The sequence below is a fragment of the Pan troglodytes genome, chromosome 15 (genome assembly GCF_028858775.2).
Source record: "Pan troglodytes isolate AG18354 chromosome 15, NHGRI_mPanTro3-v2.0_pri, whole genome shotgun sequence".
NCBI lineage: Eukaryota > Metazoa > Chordata > Mammalia > Primates > Hominidae > Pan > Pan troglodytes.
The window spans coordinates 48,347,365-48,363,049 of record NC_072413.2 but is presented as its reverse complement, the minus strand read 5'-3'; the positions used below and the strand labels follow the sequence as shown (position 1 = coordinate 48,363,049).

General features: G+C 43.0%; 1 protein-coding gene across 17 annotated transcripts in view; it reads left to right on the top strand.

Moving 5' to 3' along the window:
• The window catches only part of CDKL1 (cyclin dependent kinase like 1), a 77,755-nt gene that overhangs the window by 50,370 nt on the left and 11,700 nt on the right, over positions 1-15,685 (top strand). For 4 of the 17 annotated variants that reach the window (XR_010151105.1, XR_010151103.1, XR_010151106.1 and 1 more), the window contains exons 4-9: positions 1,840-1,912; positions 4,674-4,764; positions 5,654-5,854; positions 7,837-7,919; positions 12,242-12,298; positions 14,443-14,878. Coding sequence is in view for 8 of the 17 variants with exons in the window: in XM_003314316.6 (XP_003314364.1) it covers positions 1,840-1,912; positions 4,674-4,764; positions 5,654-5,854; positions 7,837-7,919; positions 12,242-12,298; positions 14,443-14,613 (676 nt within the window). In the remaining 9 variants the exon portion in view is untranslated. Of the gene's footprint in view, positions 1-1,839; positions 1,913-4,673; positions 4,765-5,653; positions 5,855-7,836; positions 7,920-12,241; positions 12,299-14,353; positions 14,879-15,685 lie in introns of all 17 variants that reach the window. The other 13 variants (XR_010151108.1, XM_003314316.6, XM_054666530.2 and 10 more) reach the window with 6 other exon arrangements.

The window sequence follows — 15,685 nt, the reverse complement described above, 5'->3', positions numbered from 1 at the left end:
TGAGGTGGGCGTATCACTTGAGGTCTGGGGTTTGAGACCAGCCTGGCCAACTGGTGAAACTCTGTCTCTACTAAAAATACAAAAATTAGCCGAGTGTGGTGGCACACACCTGTAATCCCAGCTACTGGAGGCTGAGGCAGGAGAATCGCTTGAACCTGGGAGGCAGAGTTTGCAGTGAGCTGAGATTGTACCACTGCACTTCAGCCTGGGTGACAGAGCAAGACTCCATCTCAAAAAAAAACCAAAAATTTAATTTATTGAATAATCAAAATATATTCCATTTTTCTGGACAAAATGTAGAGGCTACTTGGAAGGCTGAGGCAGGAGGATCCCTTAAGTCCAGGAGTCCAAAGTTCAGTGAGCTATGATAGCACCACTGCCTCCAGCCTGGGCAGCACAGCAAGACCCTGACCCTAAAAAAAAAAAAATTAAAAGTGGAGGCTGGGGAAAAGCATTCCCCCTAATGTCTCATCTTAGTTGCATTTTTCTAAGCCTTTTTTCTCAACAGTGACTTTTTCTAGCATCTATGCCTATATGCCGCTCAAACAAGGAAAAGAGAATTTGGAGAGAAGCAACTTCAAACACAGGGACATAGCCCTGGTGCAGCAATGTCCCAACTAGCCTTCCTGGAAGTGGCCTCTTCCTTTCCTTCATGTGATCCCACTCTCTGTTCAAACACCCCCTGATCTGCTTGAAAGGATTTCCTGAACGTCTGGCCTGTGACAACAGTGGCCTTGTAGCCTCTCTCAGAGGCTACAAGTGACTTTTTGTAGTCCCCTTAACACAGCTACTCAAGAGCTTCCTCCCTGATTTACTTATTCGTTTTGGCTGAGGACCACAGCAACACTGTGGAATGTTTATCAAAACAGTAAGTCCAGCCAGTGGGTTGGGGTCTCAGAAAATAAATGCACTCTCTCTGTTGTTCATTTCTTACACTCCCTGCCTTGGTTTGTTGTTGTTTTAAATGTTTCCAGGCGAGGTGCCTCTTTCTAATTCACACGAAGTACCTGCTGGAACTACTGGTTGCCCTGGTAATATAAAATGTGAGTCAGGGAAGAAGTACTGGGAGCAGTGGCTTGAAGTTTAGCTGTGGTGATGGAGGAGAGAGTAGAAAGATGTAACTGGGGTGCAGCTGGCTGCCATGGCAGCATAGGGAAAGAACCAGGATGCCTCAGGTTTTTAAATTATTATTAACATTTAATAACAATTTACGATGGGGGAGCAAGAGAGACTGCATCAAGACCCTGGTAGGGCAGATCTGGGATGCTAAAAACAAATAGAATGGTTTGCAATGTAAAGCTCTTTGCTATAATCAGTAAAGTCTTCATTATCTAAAAAACCAACCAAACAAACAACAGCAATGCTGCTCTGAGAGACCACATGCCCACACATGGAAGATGAGTCCTGCTTCAAGGCTGTCTGTTTGGGGCAACTTGAGAAAATAAACAGCATCTTTTGTGCTGAATAGTAACTTAACTTTACATCAATAAAAAATTCCTTGTGAAAATGGAGCTTAAGTTACCAGGCAGTTTCCCAGTGGTGTCACAGATGTTTGAGATAGGTGGTTATAAATACTTGTTGAAATCCCTGTAGGTTTTCATGTCCTTACCAAAGAAGTAGATGTTTGCATTTTTGTTAACCTGTTGTCCCTAGACTTCAGCGGTGTGCTGGTCGCATATTTTTACATTTTGGATTCATGGAATGATTGATGAGTAAGATGACTATGTGTCACCTAAGATTTTTCACTACTAAAGCCTATCTTGGTTTATTTTTTCTTTTCTTGAGCTGAATTCCATGGTTACACTAAAGAATGTGTTTGTGCTGCTTTATTTTTATTAGGGTACCAGAACATCTTGTGAAGAGCATAACTTGGCAGACACTGCAAGCTGTAAATTTTTGCCATAAACACAATGTAAGTCTCATGATCTCTTTTGAAAAGCAAGAAGGCTCCCCTTAAGCTGAGGTGGAGCCTTGTACAAAGTTTATATCACACTTTTGTGGGTAAAATTTTTTACCCAAATCTTCATAAGCCTGGTTGGGTAAGTATAGGCTAAAAATGCCAACCTAGCTATTCCTTCTTGCTCAGGTTATATAAAACATGCATTTTTATGATTTTAAGAAACTAGTGCCAGGCATGGTGGCTCCTGCATGTAATCCCAGGACTTTGGGAGGCCAAGGTAGGCAGATCACTTGAGCCCAGGAGTTCGAGACCAGCCTGGACAACATGGCAAAACCCTGTCTCTACAGAAAATTAAAAAAAATGAACTGGGTGCGGTGGTGTGTGCCTGTGGTCCTGGCTACTCAGGAGGCTGAGGTGGAAGGATCGCTTGAGCTGGGGAGGTCGAGGCTGCAGTGAGTCAAGATCATGCCACTGTACTCCAACCTGGATGACAGAATGAGACCCTGTCTCAAAAAAAAAAAAACAACCCACAAAGAACAAAAAATTAGTCATACATTTATAATGCTTAGAAACTACTCAGATTTAAGGTAGAACCCCATTCACTTGGAGTCTATGTGGTCTTGTACTCCCAAAAGGCTATGAAATTGGGGAAAACCCCAGGTGATTCATGCCTGCTTAGCTGCAGTATGTCAGTTGCAGTAGGTGGAACCCCAAACCCAGTGCAAAGTGCCAGTGTCTGCTTTGGTGAGATATGAGTGTTGAGTCTCGAACCAAGCAACCTATTGAAAGCCTGTGACACTCCTGGCCACAGGCGGCTGGTAGAGGCATAGTAGACTATTGCCCAGGTGACGTGACTTCACAGATGCTGGGAAGCCTGCTGCCCCATCCAATACAATACTGCCCACTGTGCGTAGAAACCAGATTCCAAAGTTAGAGCTTCGTTTTGGCCATGAGTGCAGTTTCACTGCAATGTTTTATCCTACTCAACTGCCAGGGTCAATTTAGGTGGTAGGGCTAAATCTCCTTCTTTATATTGTTCCAAATGATTATTCCTGATGCTGCATTCCCGGAAGGAGGAAGTATGAGAGTAGACAGCACTTCTCCCTGAGGAGCCTCCAACTAGCTAAAGGCTATAATCCTTGTAATACACAGGGGAGAGTGGACACCCATATTGTTAGTTACTATGACTTACCACTCTTTCAAGAGCAGGTTTTAGGATGGGGGAGCAAGAGAGACTGCACCAAGACCCTGGTAGGGCAGATCTGGGATGCTAAAAACAAATATAATGCATACCACAGTTCCCTGGAGAGCCCCAGACACCCTGTTTGGCTCCATGTGCTGATGGGGGTGGGGGCAGAAACTTGTAAAGAATTCCCAGAACAGAATAGGAGCACATGCTTGCTTACAAGTACTTCTGACCATATGTCATCATGATATTCATGGTGTACCCATTTATAGCAATATGTGAAGCCAGTGGTAAAAAGAATAGAGATCTCAGGATGTTAATTGCTAAGAACCAGATCGATTATAATAAAATCCCAAAGTTGTTTTATTTCCCCCAAATTTTCCAGAATAATAAATACCCATGGGGAAACATTGACACTGATCTCTCATCCTGAAGGTCCTTTGGAGTGAGAACTGGTCATGCCCAAGAAGAACCCAAGTCCTCTCCAGATTCTTAAGAATAACCCCAGGGTTTCAGGCTGCAGGCCAAAGAGGGTCTCTCAGGTTGCAAACGATCTAGCATTCTCCTCCTAAGAGGAAAACACTTGGGAAAGAGGAAGATTATTAGGGACCCTGAGCAGTATTTTGAACCAACTCAAAAAAAAAAAAAAAAAGTAACTCTTAATTAGGTTGTTGATTTGTTCTTTGCCAAAGAAATTGTCATTTAATGAGAAAATCATGTGAAGATTCTCAAACGTTCTTTTCTCTAAGATCACCCTGTTTAAGAATGTTGGCTGTGGGCTGGAAACCACAGGTGATTTGAGTCTAAATTCTGGAAGAGGGGGGCCGCATCTCGAGGGGTGGCTGCAGCTCTCAGAGCACTTGTGTGTGGGACAGAGCTGACATCTAGCGACTCTCCCCAGAGGGTGAGGGCTGCTGCCTACTCTTGTTTATCTTGTCGGGATGAATGTCAGAGCTGGAAGGGAAATCTCGTGGCAAGCTGTGGTTGCCGCCCTTCTCTTCCCAGCTTATCTCAGCAGGCCCAGGGCTTGTCCTGTTTACGAGGCTGACTGTGTTCTGTTCACAGTTAAACAACTGAATTGTGAATTCTGCTTATGCACCAATTTGCAGCTCCTGCAACCATGATGCAGCCTCACTCGGACCTTTCAACATTTTCCCTTTCACCTAAAACTGTCAGATTAAATACAGGACACCCTGTTAAATTTGAATTTCAGATAAACAAGCATAACTTTTAGTATAAGTACATCCCAAGTGCTTCATGGGATGTATTATCCTAAAAAAAGTATTTGTTTATCTGAAATTCAAATTTAACTGGGTGTCCTGTATTTTTCTCTGCTAAGACCGGCTACCCTACTTTCATTTTCCTTTCACTCTTCTTGGTTCTTTTGGGCCTTTTAGGAATTTGGGATGATTCAGGCTCTGACAGGCATGGTACTAGATTTATTTTAGGCTGCTCTTTTGCTGTTGTCCAACAGGCCAAGGAGAGATTTAAATGATTTATCCAATATTTGCTAAATAGTCATGTGTTTCATTTATCCCATATATAGTTCAGCCTTAATATTGTTTTTGTTTTGATTTGTTACACTAGTGCATACATAGAGACGTGAAGCCAGAAAATATCCTCATCACAAAACATTCCGTGATTAAGCTCTGTGACTTTGGATTTGCTCGGCTTTTGAGTGAGTATTGACATTTTCTTCTGTTAAGTATAAAAAATGAAAAAGTTCTTGATACAACAAAGGATCTAAATGCTCTAGAAGTATACAAGCTAGTACTTGTATATTTAGGGCATAAGTGTGCTATAAATTATAATTTTGTAATTACTGAAAATGTGTAGATAATACAATGGTTTACCTATGTATGCTATCCATAAATTATACCACAGTAGTTATTAAAAAGTATCTTACCTCCCTGATTTCTACCATTTCTTGCTAAAATACTTTTCAGAAGTGCTACTTTAGAATAGTGGCTTTCAACCTTGGAGGCAGATTAGAATCACCTGGGGAACTTTTTTTTTTTTTTGTGAGACAGGGTCTCACTCTGTTGCCCAGGCTGGAGTGCAGTGGCACAGTCACAGCCCACCACAGTCTCGACCTCCCCAGTTCAGGTGATCCTCCCACCTCAGCCTCCTGAATTGCTGGGACTACAGGCATGAGCCACCACACCTGGCTAAGTTTTGTATTTTTTTTGTAGAGACGGGGTTTCACCACATTGCCCAGGCTGGTCTCGAACTCCTGGGCCGAAGCAAACCACCTACCTCGGCCTCCCAAAGTGCTGGGATTACAAGTGTGAGCCGCTGTGCCCAGGGAACTTTAAATTCTAAGCCAAATAACCCCCCCCCCCCCGACCCTCCCCAGGGATTCTGTTTTAATTGGACTGGAGTGTGGCTTGAGCATCAGTAATTTACAAAATATTTATTTAAGTGATTTGAATGTGCAACTAGAATTGAGAACCAGCGATATAGAAAGGCCACAAAATTGGGCACAGGCTTGACTTCTGAGATCTCCCCCTCAGTTTTGATTCCTGCCTTCCGCTGCTGTTTGTTTTCCATGTTCCATCACTGGCCAGCTGGACCGAGTGACTACTATACAGACTACGTGGCTACCAGGTGGTACCGCTCCCCTGAGCTGCTGGTGGGGGACACGCAGTACGGCCCCCCGGTGGATGTTTGGGCAATTGGCTGTGTCTTTGCTGAGCTGCTGTCAGGAGTGCCTCTGTGGCCAGGAAAATCGGATGTGGATCAGCTGTATCTGATTAGGAAGACCTTGGGTAAGTGGTGTTTTTGTCCCACCTTTTGGAAAACTGGATATTTCCCCAGGTTGGGGCAGGGCAGAGCCAAGTTCTCAGTCTCACCTAATGCCCTTTAAGGCATTAGTTAGGAAAGAGGAAAACTCGAAGCCTCATTTAAATGACTCCATTAAAGGTGGCCATATTTGTTTTAATTAAAATAGTTAACAATTATTGAGTACTTATTGTCCAAAAACAACCCAAGATTCTTGAGCAGTTTGGATCAAGTTAAAACATTAATAATGACAATAACAACAATAAAAACTCACATTTCTGTAAGGGCTTAGCAGTTTACAGAATGCTTTCATGGTTTACCTTGTTTATGACGATGGGGTAATTCATTTGGATGTCCTTAATCCCAGCCTGCCTGACTAGTTTGGATCATTCAGACTCTATGGAGAATGATTCCCAACCTTCTAAGTGTCAGGAGGAAAGCTAGTTGTAATGTCACTCAGTCCGTCTTGCTTTCCCCCCCCCCCAGTGCCCTTTCCTTTCTCTCTACCCTCGGAGGCAGAGGGGAAGGGCAGGGGAGAAGGGAGGGAAGATGAGAAAAAAAAACCCATCAGTAGTGATTGCCCTCTTCCAAAGTCAGGGAGTTTAGACACTACTCGCCTGAGTATCGCAGTTTAAAGTAAACTTTTCCTCCTCTAAACTCTTGTAGGAACTGCCATCGCCATGCCTTCCCTTGTAATCTTATCTTCCCAAAGATACTGTAAACTTCCTGATGGTGAGACCATGTCTTATATTTCTACTTACCCTCCACCAGTGTCTGCACATTGTAGGCAATAAATGTTTGCTGATAGCTTGACTTTGTTGGGTGACATGGAAGGTGCTTTGTAGGCCTTTCTTGGCTGTGTTTCCTCTAGTGATTTTAGGACAGCCTCCCCATGTCACCCCTCTGGCACTGGAGGAAGAAGGTTATTAAGGTGCAAGGAATTGTGCTCATGATGCTGCTCACTGAGATCTGGGGCAAGGCATTGAGGGTATATTTTGGTTGCTCACCCAAAATGAGGCAAGGCAGCAGTTTTTGCATTTGAGTGAGAGGTAAATTTCTAGGATGCATCAGTAATAATTTGATACCCTGGAGTAGGAACTCCCACAGTGCTCTGGGAAATGGGCCTGGTTGTGCCCCAGGAGAACACCTTTGAGTATCTCCCTATATTCTCTGAACAAAATCCCTCTTCAAGTGTAATATAGAATTTTACATAAAGGTGATTTTAGCTGATGTGACGGAAATGTGGGCAGGAGGAGCTTCCTAGAGTCCCCTGAAATATAGAAATACTCTTCTTGTTTCATTATGTCACATTGTAAGTGCTTCTAAACAGTAGATGAAATGGGATTTCCATGTGATTGCTAACTGGTGAAATAAGAAAAGATGGTCCCAATGTGGAAATGTATTCCTTCTAGCTAGAAAATCCGTGATTTCTTCCTTCCTTCCCTTCCCCTCCCCTCCCCTCCCTCCCTCCCTCTCTCCCTCCCTCCCTCTCTTCCTTCTTCAAATATTTATTGAGTGCTTGCTCTATGTTAGACACTGTTATAAGTGCTAGGGCAATAAAATTTTATCTTCACCTATCAGGATTCAGTTAATATGATTTTGATTTGTGGTTGTTGCCGTTTTGCTGTTTTTTAAAAGGCATTATTTTATTTGTGTGCATGTGCTTCTGAGTTGTTTGGTTTGGGTTCCTTCAGTACACTGTAGGCTCTGAGAACAAGAACCTGAGAGCAAGAAGCTTGTAGCCCTCAGTTTCTGTTGCTTGCCTCCTCTGTGCCTAACACAGTGTGCTGTCCACCGTAGGGATCAATACAGGTTGCTGTGGGTTGCCTGAATGCCTCTCCTTCTGATTGCCCAAGAACACTGCAGTGTCCATGCATATGGGCACAGACAAACACAGCATTGATGGAAGAAAACCATAGATCAGTGTTTGCTAACCAATTTCACTTACCTTTTTTTTTCTTGTCCAAAGGGGATCTCATTCCTAGGCACCAGCAAGTGTTTAGCATGAATCAGTACTTCAGTGGAGTGAAAATTCCAGACCCTGAAGATATGGTGAGTTACCCATTTTGGAGAGAGCTCTGTAGGCCAGGCTAGCTAGGCTTTGGTTGTTATTCACCTCCTGAGCCCCATGGCTCACCCTGCATTGGAGGTCAGTCTAACAGAGAAAAAGAAAATTGGAGCAAATTGGCTAGCGAGACTTTAGCCTTACTGCTAATTTAGAGGCTGCTGATAACAGAGTCTAGCCAGCCTGTTGCATAGGAGTGCAGCGCTGCCTGCCTGCTGGAGCCACACCTGTCCTTTATCATTTTTTAGCAGTTGAACCTAGGTAGCTTAGAGCCAACCAACTTTTAGACCTAGACCTATCAAGGTAAAGTTAACTAGTTTTTCCCCAGCATTGTCCAAATTCCCTACTCTACTATGCCCATGGTCTCCAGACCATGGGAAAAATCATAATGAACTTCCTTGGGCTGGGTGCAATGGTTCACGCTATAATCCTGGTACTTTGGGGAGGCCGAGCTGGGCAGGAGACCTCACCTGAGGTCAGGAGTTCCAGACCAGCCTGGCCAACATGATGAAACACTGTCTCTACTAAAATTACAAAAATTAGCCAGGCATGGTGGCACATGACTGTAATCCCAGCTACTCAGGAGGCTGAGGCAGGAGAATTGCTTGAGCCCAGGAGGTGGAGGTTGCAGTGAGCTGATATTGCACCACACCACTGTACTCCACCCTGGGTGGGCGACAGAGCAAGACTCTTTCCAAAAAAAATAAATAAATAAAAACTTCCTTAGCCAGCCTTACTCTGGTGCTTGCCCTCTATTATGGCCAACCCAAATGGGGGAAGCCCATTTTTTAAAAGCAGGAAAATTTGAAATGTTTATACCCCTAATCCACTTCCAACAATTTATTCCTGTGAAACCATAATCCAAGAGCATAAAGATGTGGCATTATTTAATAGAAATTATTTCCTTTAGTATTCCATCAGTAGGGGATTATGTATGGTACATCCTTACAATAGAAATACTTCATCAGGCCAGGTGTGCTCATGCCTGTAATCCCAGCATTTTGGGAGGCTGAGGCAGGTGGATCAGGGGCTCGAGACCAGCACGGGCAACAAGACAAAACTCTGTCTCTACTAAAATACAAAAAGTTGGCCTAGCATGGTGGCACGCACCTGTAGTCACAGCTACTCAGGAGGCTGAGGTGAGAGGATCACCTGAGCTTAGGAAGTTGAGGCCGCAGTGACCTGAGATCGCTGCACTCTAGCCTGGGCGACAGGAGTAAGACCCTGTCTCCGAACAAAAAAAAAAAAAAAAGAAAGAAAAAAAAGAAATACCATACAGAGCCAGGTGCGGTGGCCCACACCTATAATTCTAGCAACTCAGGAGACAACTGAGGTGAAATATTGCTTGAGCACAGGAGGTCTAGACCAGCCTGGGCAACATAGCAAGACCCTGTCTCTACAAAATATTTTTAAAACTAACTGGGGTTGGAGACACATGCCTATAGCTCCAGCTACTTGGGAGGCTGAGGCAGGAGAATCACTTGAGCCCAGGAGTTTGAGGTTACAGTAAACTATGATCATGCCACTGCATTCCAACCTGGGTGACAGAGCAAAACTCTGCCTCTAAAAATAAGAAATACCATGTAGTTAAAAAAAAAAAAAAAAGACGGTTATAAAACAGTGTAGGCTGGGCATGGTGGCTCACGCCTGTAATCCCAGCACTTTGGGAGGCCGAGGCAGGTGGATCGCTTGAGCCCAGGAGTTCGAGACCAGCCTAGGCAACATGATGAAACCCTGTCTCTACTAAAAATACAAAAATTAGCCAGGCACGGTGGCACACACCTGTAGTCCCAGCTACTTGGGAGGCTGAGGTGGGAAGACGGCTTGACCTTGGGAGGTAGAGGTTGCAGTGAGCCGAGATCACGTCAGTACACTCCAGCCTGGGCAACAGGGCCAGATTCTGTCTCAAAACAAAAACAAAAACAAAACAAACAAAAAAACCAGTATGTATAATTTGACAAAGTTTTAATAAAAATGTAATATGCACACAATGCATATATACATGTATTTACATATATAAATACAAAATAATGTGACAACATCTGGGAAATCACAAAGCTTTTTTTTTTTTACATTTGTGAAATAAATGGCTGCAAGGATATATATCAAAATACTAAGAGTGGATATCTCTTTTGGGTGGGATTTTGGGGTAACTTTATGATTTTTTATATTTTTGAATGTCTTCTAATGAGCCTGTATTGTAATCAAAAACATTTCAGAGCATAATTAAGGTCTGTGAAATCTTGAGTTTCTACTTGAGGAAGGTATCTTAAAAATGAAACTAACCCTCCAGTTGCTCACTAAACCCTTCAGTTTTCAGATGGAAGTTCTGTCTCTACCACTTGGGTTTTGTTTGTTCCCTAACCTCTTGGCTTGTCCCACAATGAAGGTTTCTGCTTCTCCACTGCCTCTTCCTCCTGTAGCACTAGCATTCAAAGTGGGTCTTGCTGGGACGGAGGGGCAGGAATGACACCTGACATATGGGAGGTGACCCATCTGGCTTCCTTGTGATCTGGACATTCCCAGTTGTGCACTAAATATCCCTAGTGATTTCCTGTTCACTTGTCTGTTGGTGAAGCCTCAGAAATAACCCAGGTTTCATAAATGTAAGAAGCTTCCCATGGTTTCCCAGAGATTGTCCTGCAGATTTCCTGTTGACAGAAACACAGGAAGAGGCAGTGCGGGGGCTGCACTGGTTGAACATCTGTGCCCCAGTCCCTCTGCCTGTCAGTAACCCTGACAGAGGGAGGCCTGCTTGCTTCTGGGGCTGTGAAACGCTCACAGGATGGGCTCTAGCGTATCACGGGCAACCAGTTGGCCTCATCCAGACATTGTTGCTGAGACAGCAGAGCTCGATGATATAGCAATGGCACGTCAAACCCCAGTGATGCTCAGATTCAACCGACAGAAAGAACAAGAGAAATATTTAAGCTATGGAGCATGAGTGGAAGTATGAGGGTGCAACAGGGGCTACTGTCAAGGGCCAATACAAACCTACTTTAGGATTTTTTTTTCTCCTGTTGACATAGGGAACTCTGAAACAGAGGCTCTTCTCTCCTACTCTTATCAATGATTAGTATGTGTACAATCCAGAATTGGTTATTGGGAGCTGGTTGCCTGTCCAAAATAATACTGTACTGTGAAAGTTGGCCGCAGCACCAGGACTGTTTGATTAGATGAGCCTGGCCAGTCACTCCAGTCGGCAGCTCACACACTGCCACTTTTATACACACAATGCACTGCAGTCACTTATTTTGCTCAGCTTGGCTGGCTCTTATTTTCTCAGCCTCTCTGCTCAATTAGCCTTTGTCAGTGGTATGTCTCTTTAACTGGCCTGTTTGTCTGCCTGACATTCGGCATTCCTCCCATTTATAGTGTTATTCCTGATTGTCTCCAGCACGTGACTGGCGCAAAATCGCCTTATACGGCCAAAAGGAGATTGACGAATGCCCCACAGGAGACTGTTTAAACAGCAGGCTGAGAAGGGAAGCAGCAGGCCCTAGTGGGAGGAGACAACAGTGTTTATTCCAGAAAATCAAGAAGCATCTGTTCACCTAGGTAGGGGAAAAACATCTATTTTGCAGCTCCCTTTATATAATTAGAATTAGAGCTGCTTTTTTTTTTTTTTTTTTTTTTTTTTGAGACAGGGTCTTGCTCTGTCGCCCATGCTGGAGTGCAGTGGCACATTTATGGCTTACTGCAGCCTCAATCTCCCAAACCCACGCCATCCTCCCGCCTTAGCCTCCCAAGTAGCTAGTACTAGAGGCGCACACCACCACCCCCGGCTAGTTTTTTGGTATTTTTTTTAGAGAGACAGGGTTTCATCATGTTGCCCAGGCTGGTCTCAAATTCCTGGGCTCAAGCCATCAGACTTGGCCTGAGTGGATTATAGGCATGAGCCACGGCACCCAGCCAGCTACCTTTTTATAAATCACACTATAAATGCCAAAAATTATTCTCAGGAAAGGCAAGTTATATAAATTGAGCCCCCCACCCCCTCAAAAAAAAAACTGCTCAGAAAAGTTTTTTTTCATTAGTATTTTTATTTATAATTTGCTATCTCCATTGGTATCAGAGCAGGAAGTTAAGGGAGTAGTTAGGAAGCAAATTTGGAAAAGCAATTTGGAGGTGGGGAGAGAAAGCTTGTGAAAAAGGCAAAGGGAGACTGTTTTGGGCAGGAGGTTGGGTGGGCAAAGGGTGGAGGATGTGAGGAAGGTGCCAGGAAAATGTTTCTATCAAAAGATTTAATTTGAGGTAACCTTAATTTGAATACATGCTGTAAATTAAAAACCTCTTTTCTTTTCAACAGGAACCACTTGAATTAAAATTCCCAAACATCTCTTATCCTGCCCTGGGGCTCCTAAAGGTAAAAATCATGGCTTCCAACAGACCAGGAAGCACACAGCAGTTGTCATCACTGGGGAATCTGAATTACTTATGTCAATCCATGCAATGAAAAGTGTTCCTTTTAGAATTCTTCTCCTGGCTGGGCAGTGGCTCACACCTGTAATCCTAGCACTTTGGGAGGCCAAGGCAGGCGGATCACTTGAGGTCAGTTCAAAACCAGCCTGGTCAACATGGTGAAACCGTCTCTACTAAAAATAAAAAAAATTAGTCAGGCGTGGTGGCGCTCGCCTGTAATCCCGACTACTCAGGAGGGTGAGGCGGGAGAATTGCTTGAGCCTGGGAGGCGGAGGTTGCAGTGAGTTGAGATTGCACGACTGCACTCCAGCTTGGGTGACAGAGCAAGACTCCGTCTCAAAAAAAAAAAAAAAATTCTCCTTGGAAAAGTATATTTTCAATTTTTTTAAATGGATCACATTCTATTAAGTGAAAACATTTGCAAGTATTTTCCACTTTAAATAAACCTAACATTATATTTGAAGTCTAAATTTACACAAAACAGAAATTTCAGGGGGGTGGTGATTGTTTTACAAAGAGAACTTTTTCTTCAGAAAATCCTTAGCTGCAGGATCCTTTTAAATAGCTAACTCCCTGGTACATTTGAAGTACATTTAAAAACTTGATATATATATTTATATATATATATTTTTAGAAATATAGCTCTTATGTAAAACGAGGTATGGTATCAACTAAAATGTTTGCAAGTTACAGTCAATGTCCCACATGGTTTAAAAATTATTTATTTACTGATGTATTAAATAATGAGTTAATATAAATGATAATGTAACTGTTACCTGAAAGGGGTCCCAATCCAGACCCCAAAAGAAGGTTCTTGGACCTCATGCAAGAAAGAATTCAGGGCGTGTCCACAGAGTAAAGTGGAAGCAAATTTATTAACAAAGTAAAGGAATAAAAGAATGGCTACTCTATAGGCAGCAGTGCTGTGGGCTGCTCAACTGAGTATACTTACAGTTATTTCTTGATTATATGCTAAACAAGGGGTGGATTATTTATGAGTTTTCCAGGAGAGGGCAGGGATTTTCTGGAACTGAGGGTTCCTCCCCTTTTTAGACTATTTAGGGTAACTTCTGGGCATTGCTATGGGTATTTGTAGACTGTCATGGTGCTGGTGAAAGTGTCTTTTAGCATGCTAACACATTATAATTAGTGTATAACGAGGAGTGAGGACAACCAGACATCACTTTCATCGCCATCTTGGTTTTTGGCCGGCTTCTTTACTGCATCCTGTTTTATCATCAGGTCATTGTGACCTATATTTTGTGCCGACCTGCTATCTCATCCTGTGAGTAACAATGCCAAACCTCCTGGGAATGCAGCCCAGTAGGTCTCAGCCTTATTTTACCCAGCCCCTATTCAAGATGGAGTTGCTGTGGTTTCAACACCTCTGATATAACCAACAAAAATTGAGTCAATTCCTTGGAGTATGTAGTTGTGAAATTTAATCTATCCAAGAATGAGCTCCATGGCCTACTTAGTTGCAACAAAAATAGTTAAGAATGATGTAATATAAAGGCATGTACATTATGCCTCTCCTTATATACATGATCATATATACTTATAATGCATCAACTATTTCTGGAGGGATACACCAAAAAAAAAAAAAAAAAAAAAAGTAGCTGATTTTAGAAGGATGAAGGAAACACCTACAGTGGTGGAGACTTTGCTGTATGCTGTATGAACTGTATTTGTTATCATGTGTAAATATCATTTTTAAAATAAAAACACTAGTTTTTACAAAGTACATGCAAGGGACCAAACTGGCTAAATGGATTACCCCATTTGGCCACTGAGGTAAACTCTAAAATTATATCTTACTCTCCCAGGGCAGAGTACCAATTCCTTCAAGAACAGAATAAGGTGGAGAAAATGATTTTTCATTACTACTTTTAGAAACTGTTTATTTAATATGTGAGTGCCATTTAGGAATGACTGGAAGGAACTAAAATCATGACTGGTGTGTTTTCCTGCCTTTTCCCCCTTCTTATTGCAACTGAAGAGTTTCATCTTTCAAAGAAGAAAAAAATGACATTAATAAGTTAATACAATTTTGAAGAAGTAAGAAGAAGGAATTTTCTGTTCTTTTAGGGCTGTCTCCACATGGACCCTACTGAAAGGCTGACATGTGAACAGCTGTTGCATCACCCATATTTTGAAAACATCAGAGAAATAGAGGATTTGGCAAAAGAACATGACAAACCAACAAGGAAGACCCTAAGAAAGAGCCGAAAGCACCACTGCTTTACAGAAACATCCAAGGTTATAATTTCAAATGATCTCCTACCTGCCACCTGGTACAGAGAGTTGGAATCTAGACTTGAGGATGGCAGTTGTGGCTTTCAGCTCCAGCATCCTCATTCCAGCACTGGGAGACAGGTCATAGGATCTATCAACCAGGGCCCCAGGGACATCTGTCTCCTGAAGCCCCCTCTCCCTGAATCCTAAAGGTGCCCTTGTCCTGCTGCTTCCTGATGCCACACAGGGGCCAGGGTTTCCGGCCTGCATGAGCACAGGTCTCAACAAGGTACATGAGTATGAGTCCAGCTAAGCAGACTTTTTGGGCTTTGGAAAATGAAATCAGATTTTCCCCATGCAGTTCTGTGTCATCATGTACACCTTTAGTATTAAAACTAACACTCCAGGTTTGTCCAAAAAAGGAGCTGTTTTCCTCCCTGATCCTTTGTCAGAGTTGGCTAGGGCAAATACAGTGATGAGTGCTTTTGGTGCTATCAGCTGAATACATTTAACCAGAGAACAGCATCCAAACTGCACACTGGGAGACTGTGAAGAATCCTGATTGGTATAAAATGGCCTTACATTAACCATCTTGTGATAAGCCAAAAGCTGTAATAATTTAGAATGAACTGTAGCTGGAACCACAACTGATCCTGGGTAACCTCGGGATCTACCTAGGTACTCCTTAAGCTATACATTATCTTGCCTTAGTCTTTCCCTTTGCAGCTTCCACTGCCCAGCATGCTGAATGGTACCAGGGTGTTGTGTGTGAGGCTGGGAGGAGGGAAAAGGGTGAAAAAGGTCCATGAGGAACAAGTACAGCATGAACTCCAGGGCCCTAATGTAGATCACAGTTACAAAATTAATGTTTTATTCTCCATCATATGTGACCCAAGTAGCAAAACAGGCCAGAAACAGATTCCTCCACCCCCACGCCAGAATTATTCCTTATCTCAGTATTAGTTTGTATTCAAGAGCAAAAGGTTTTGATGGAAATATTTCTACTTGAAAAAATAATAGGGAAACTCCACTATTTGGTGTATTGCTTTTTTTTGAGACCGAGTCTCACTCTGTCGCTCAGGCTAGAGTGCAGTGG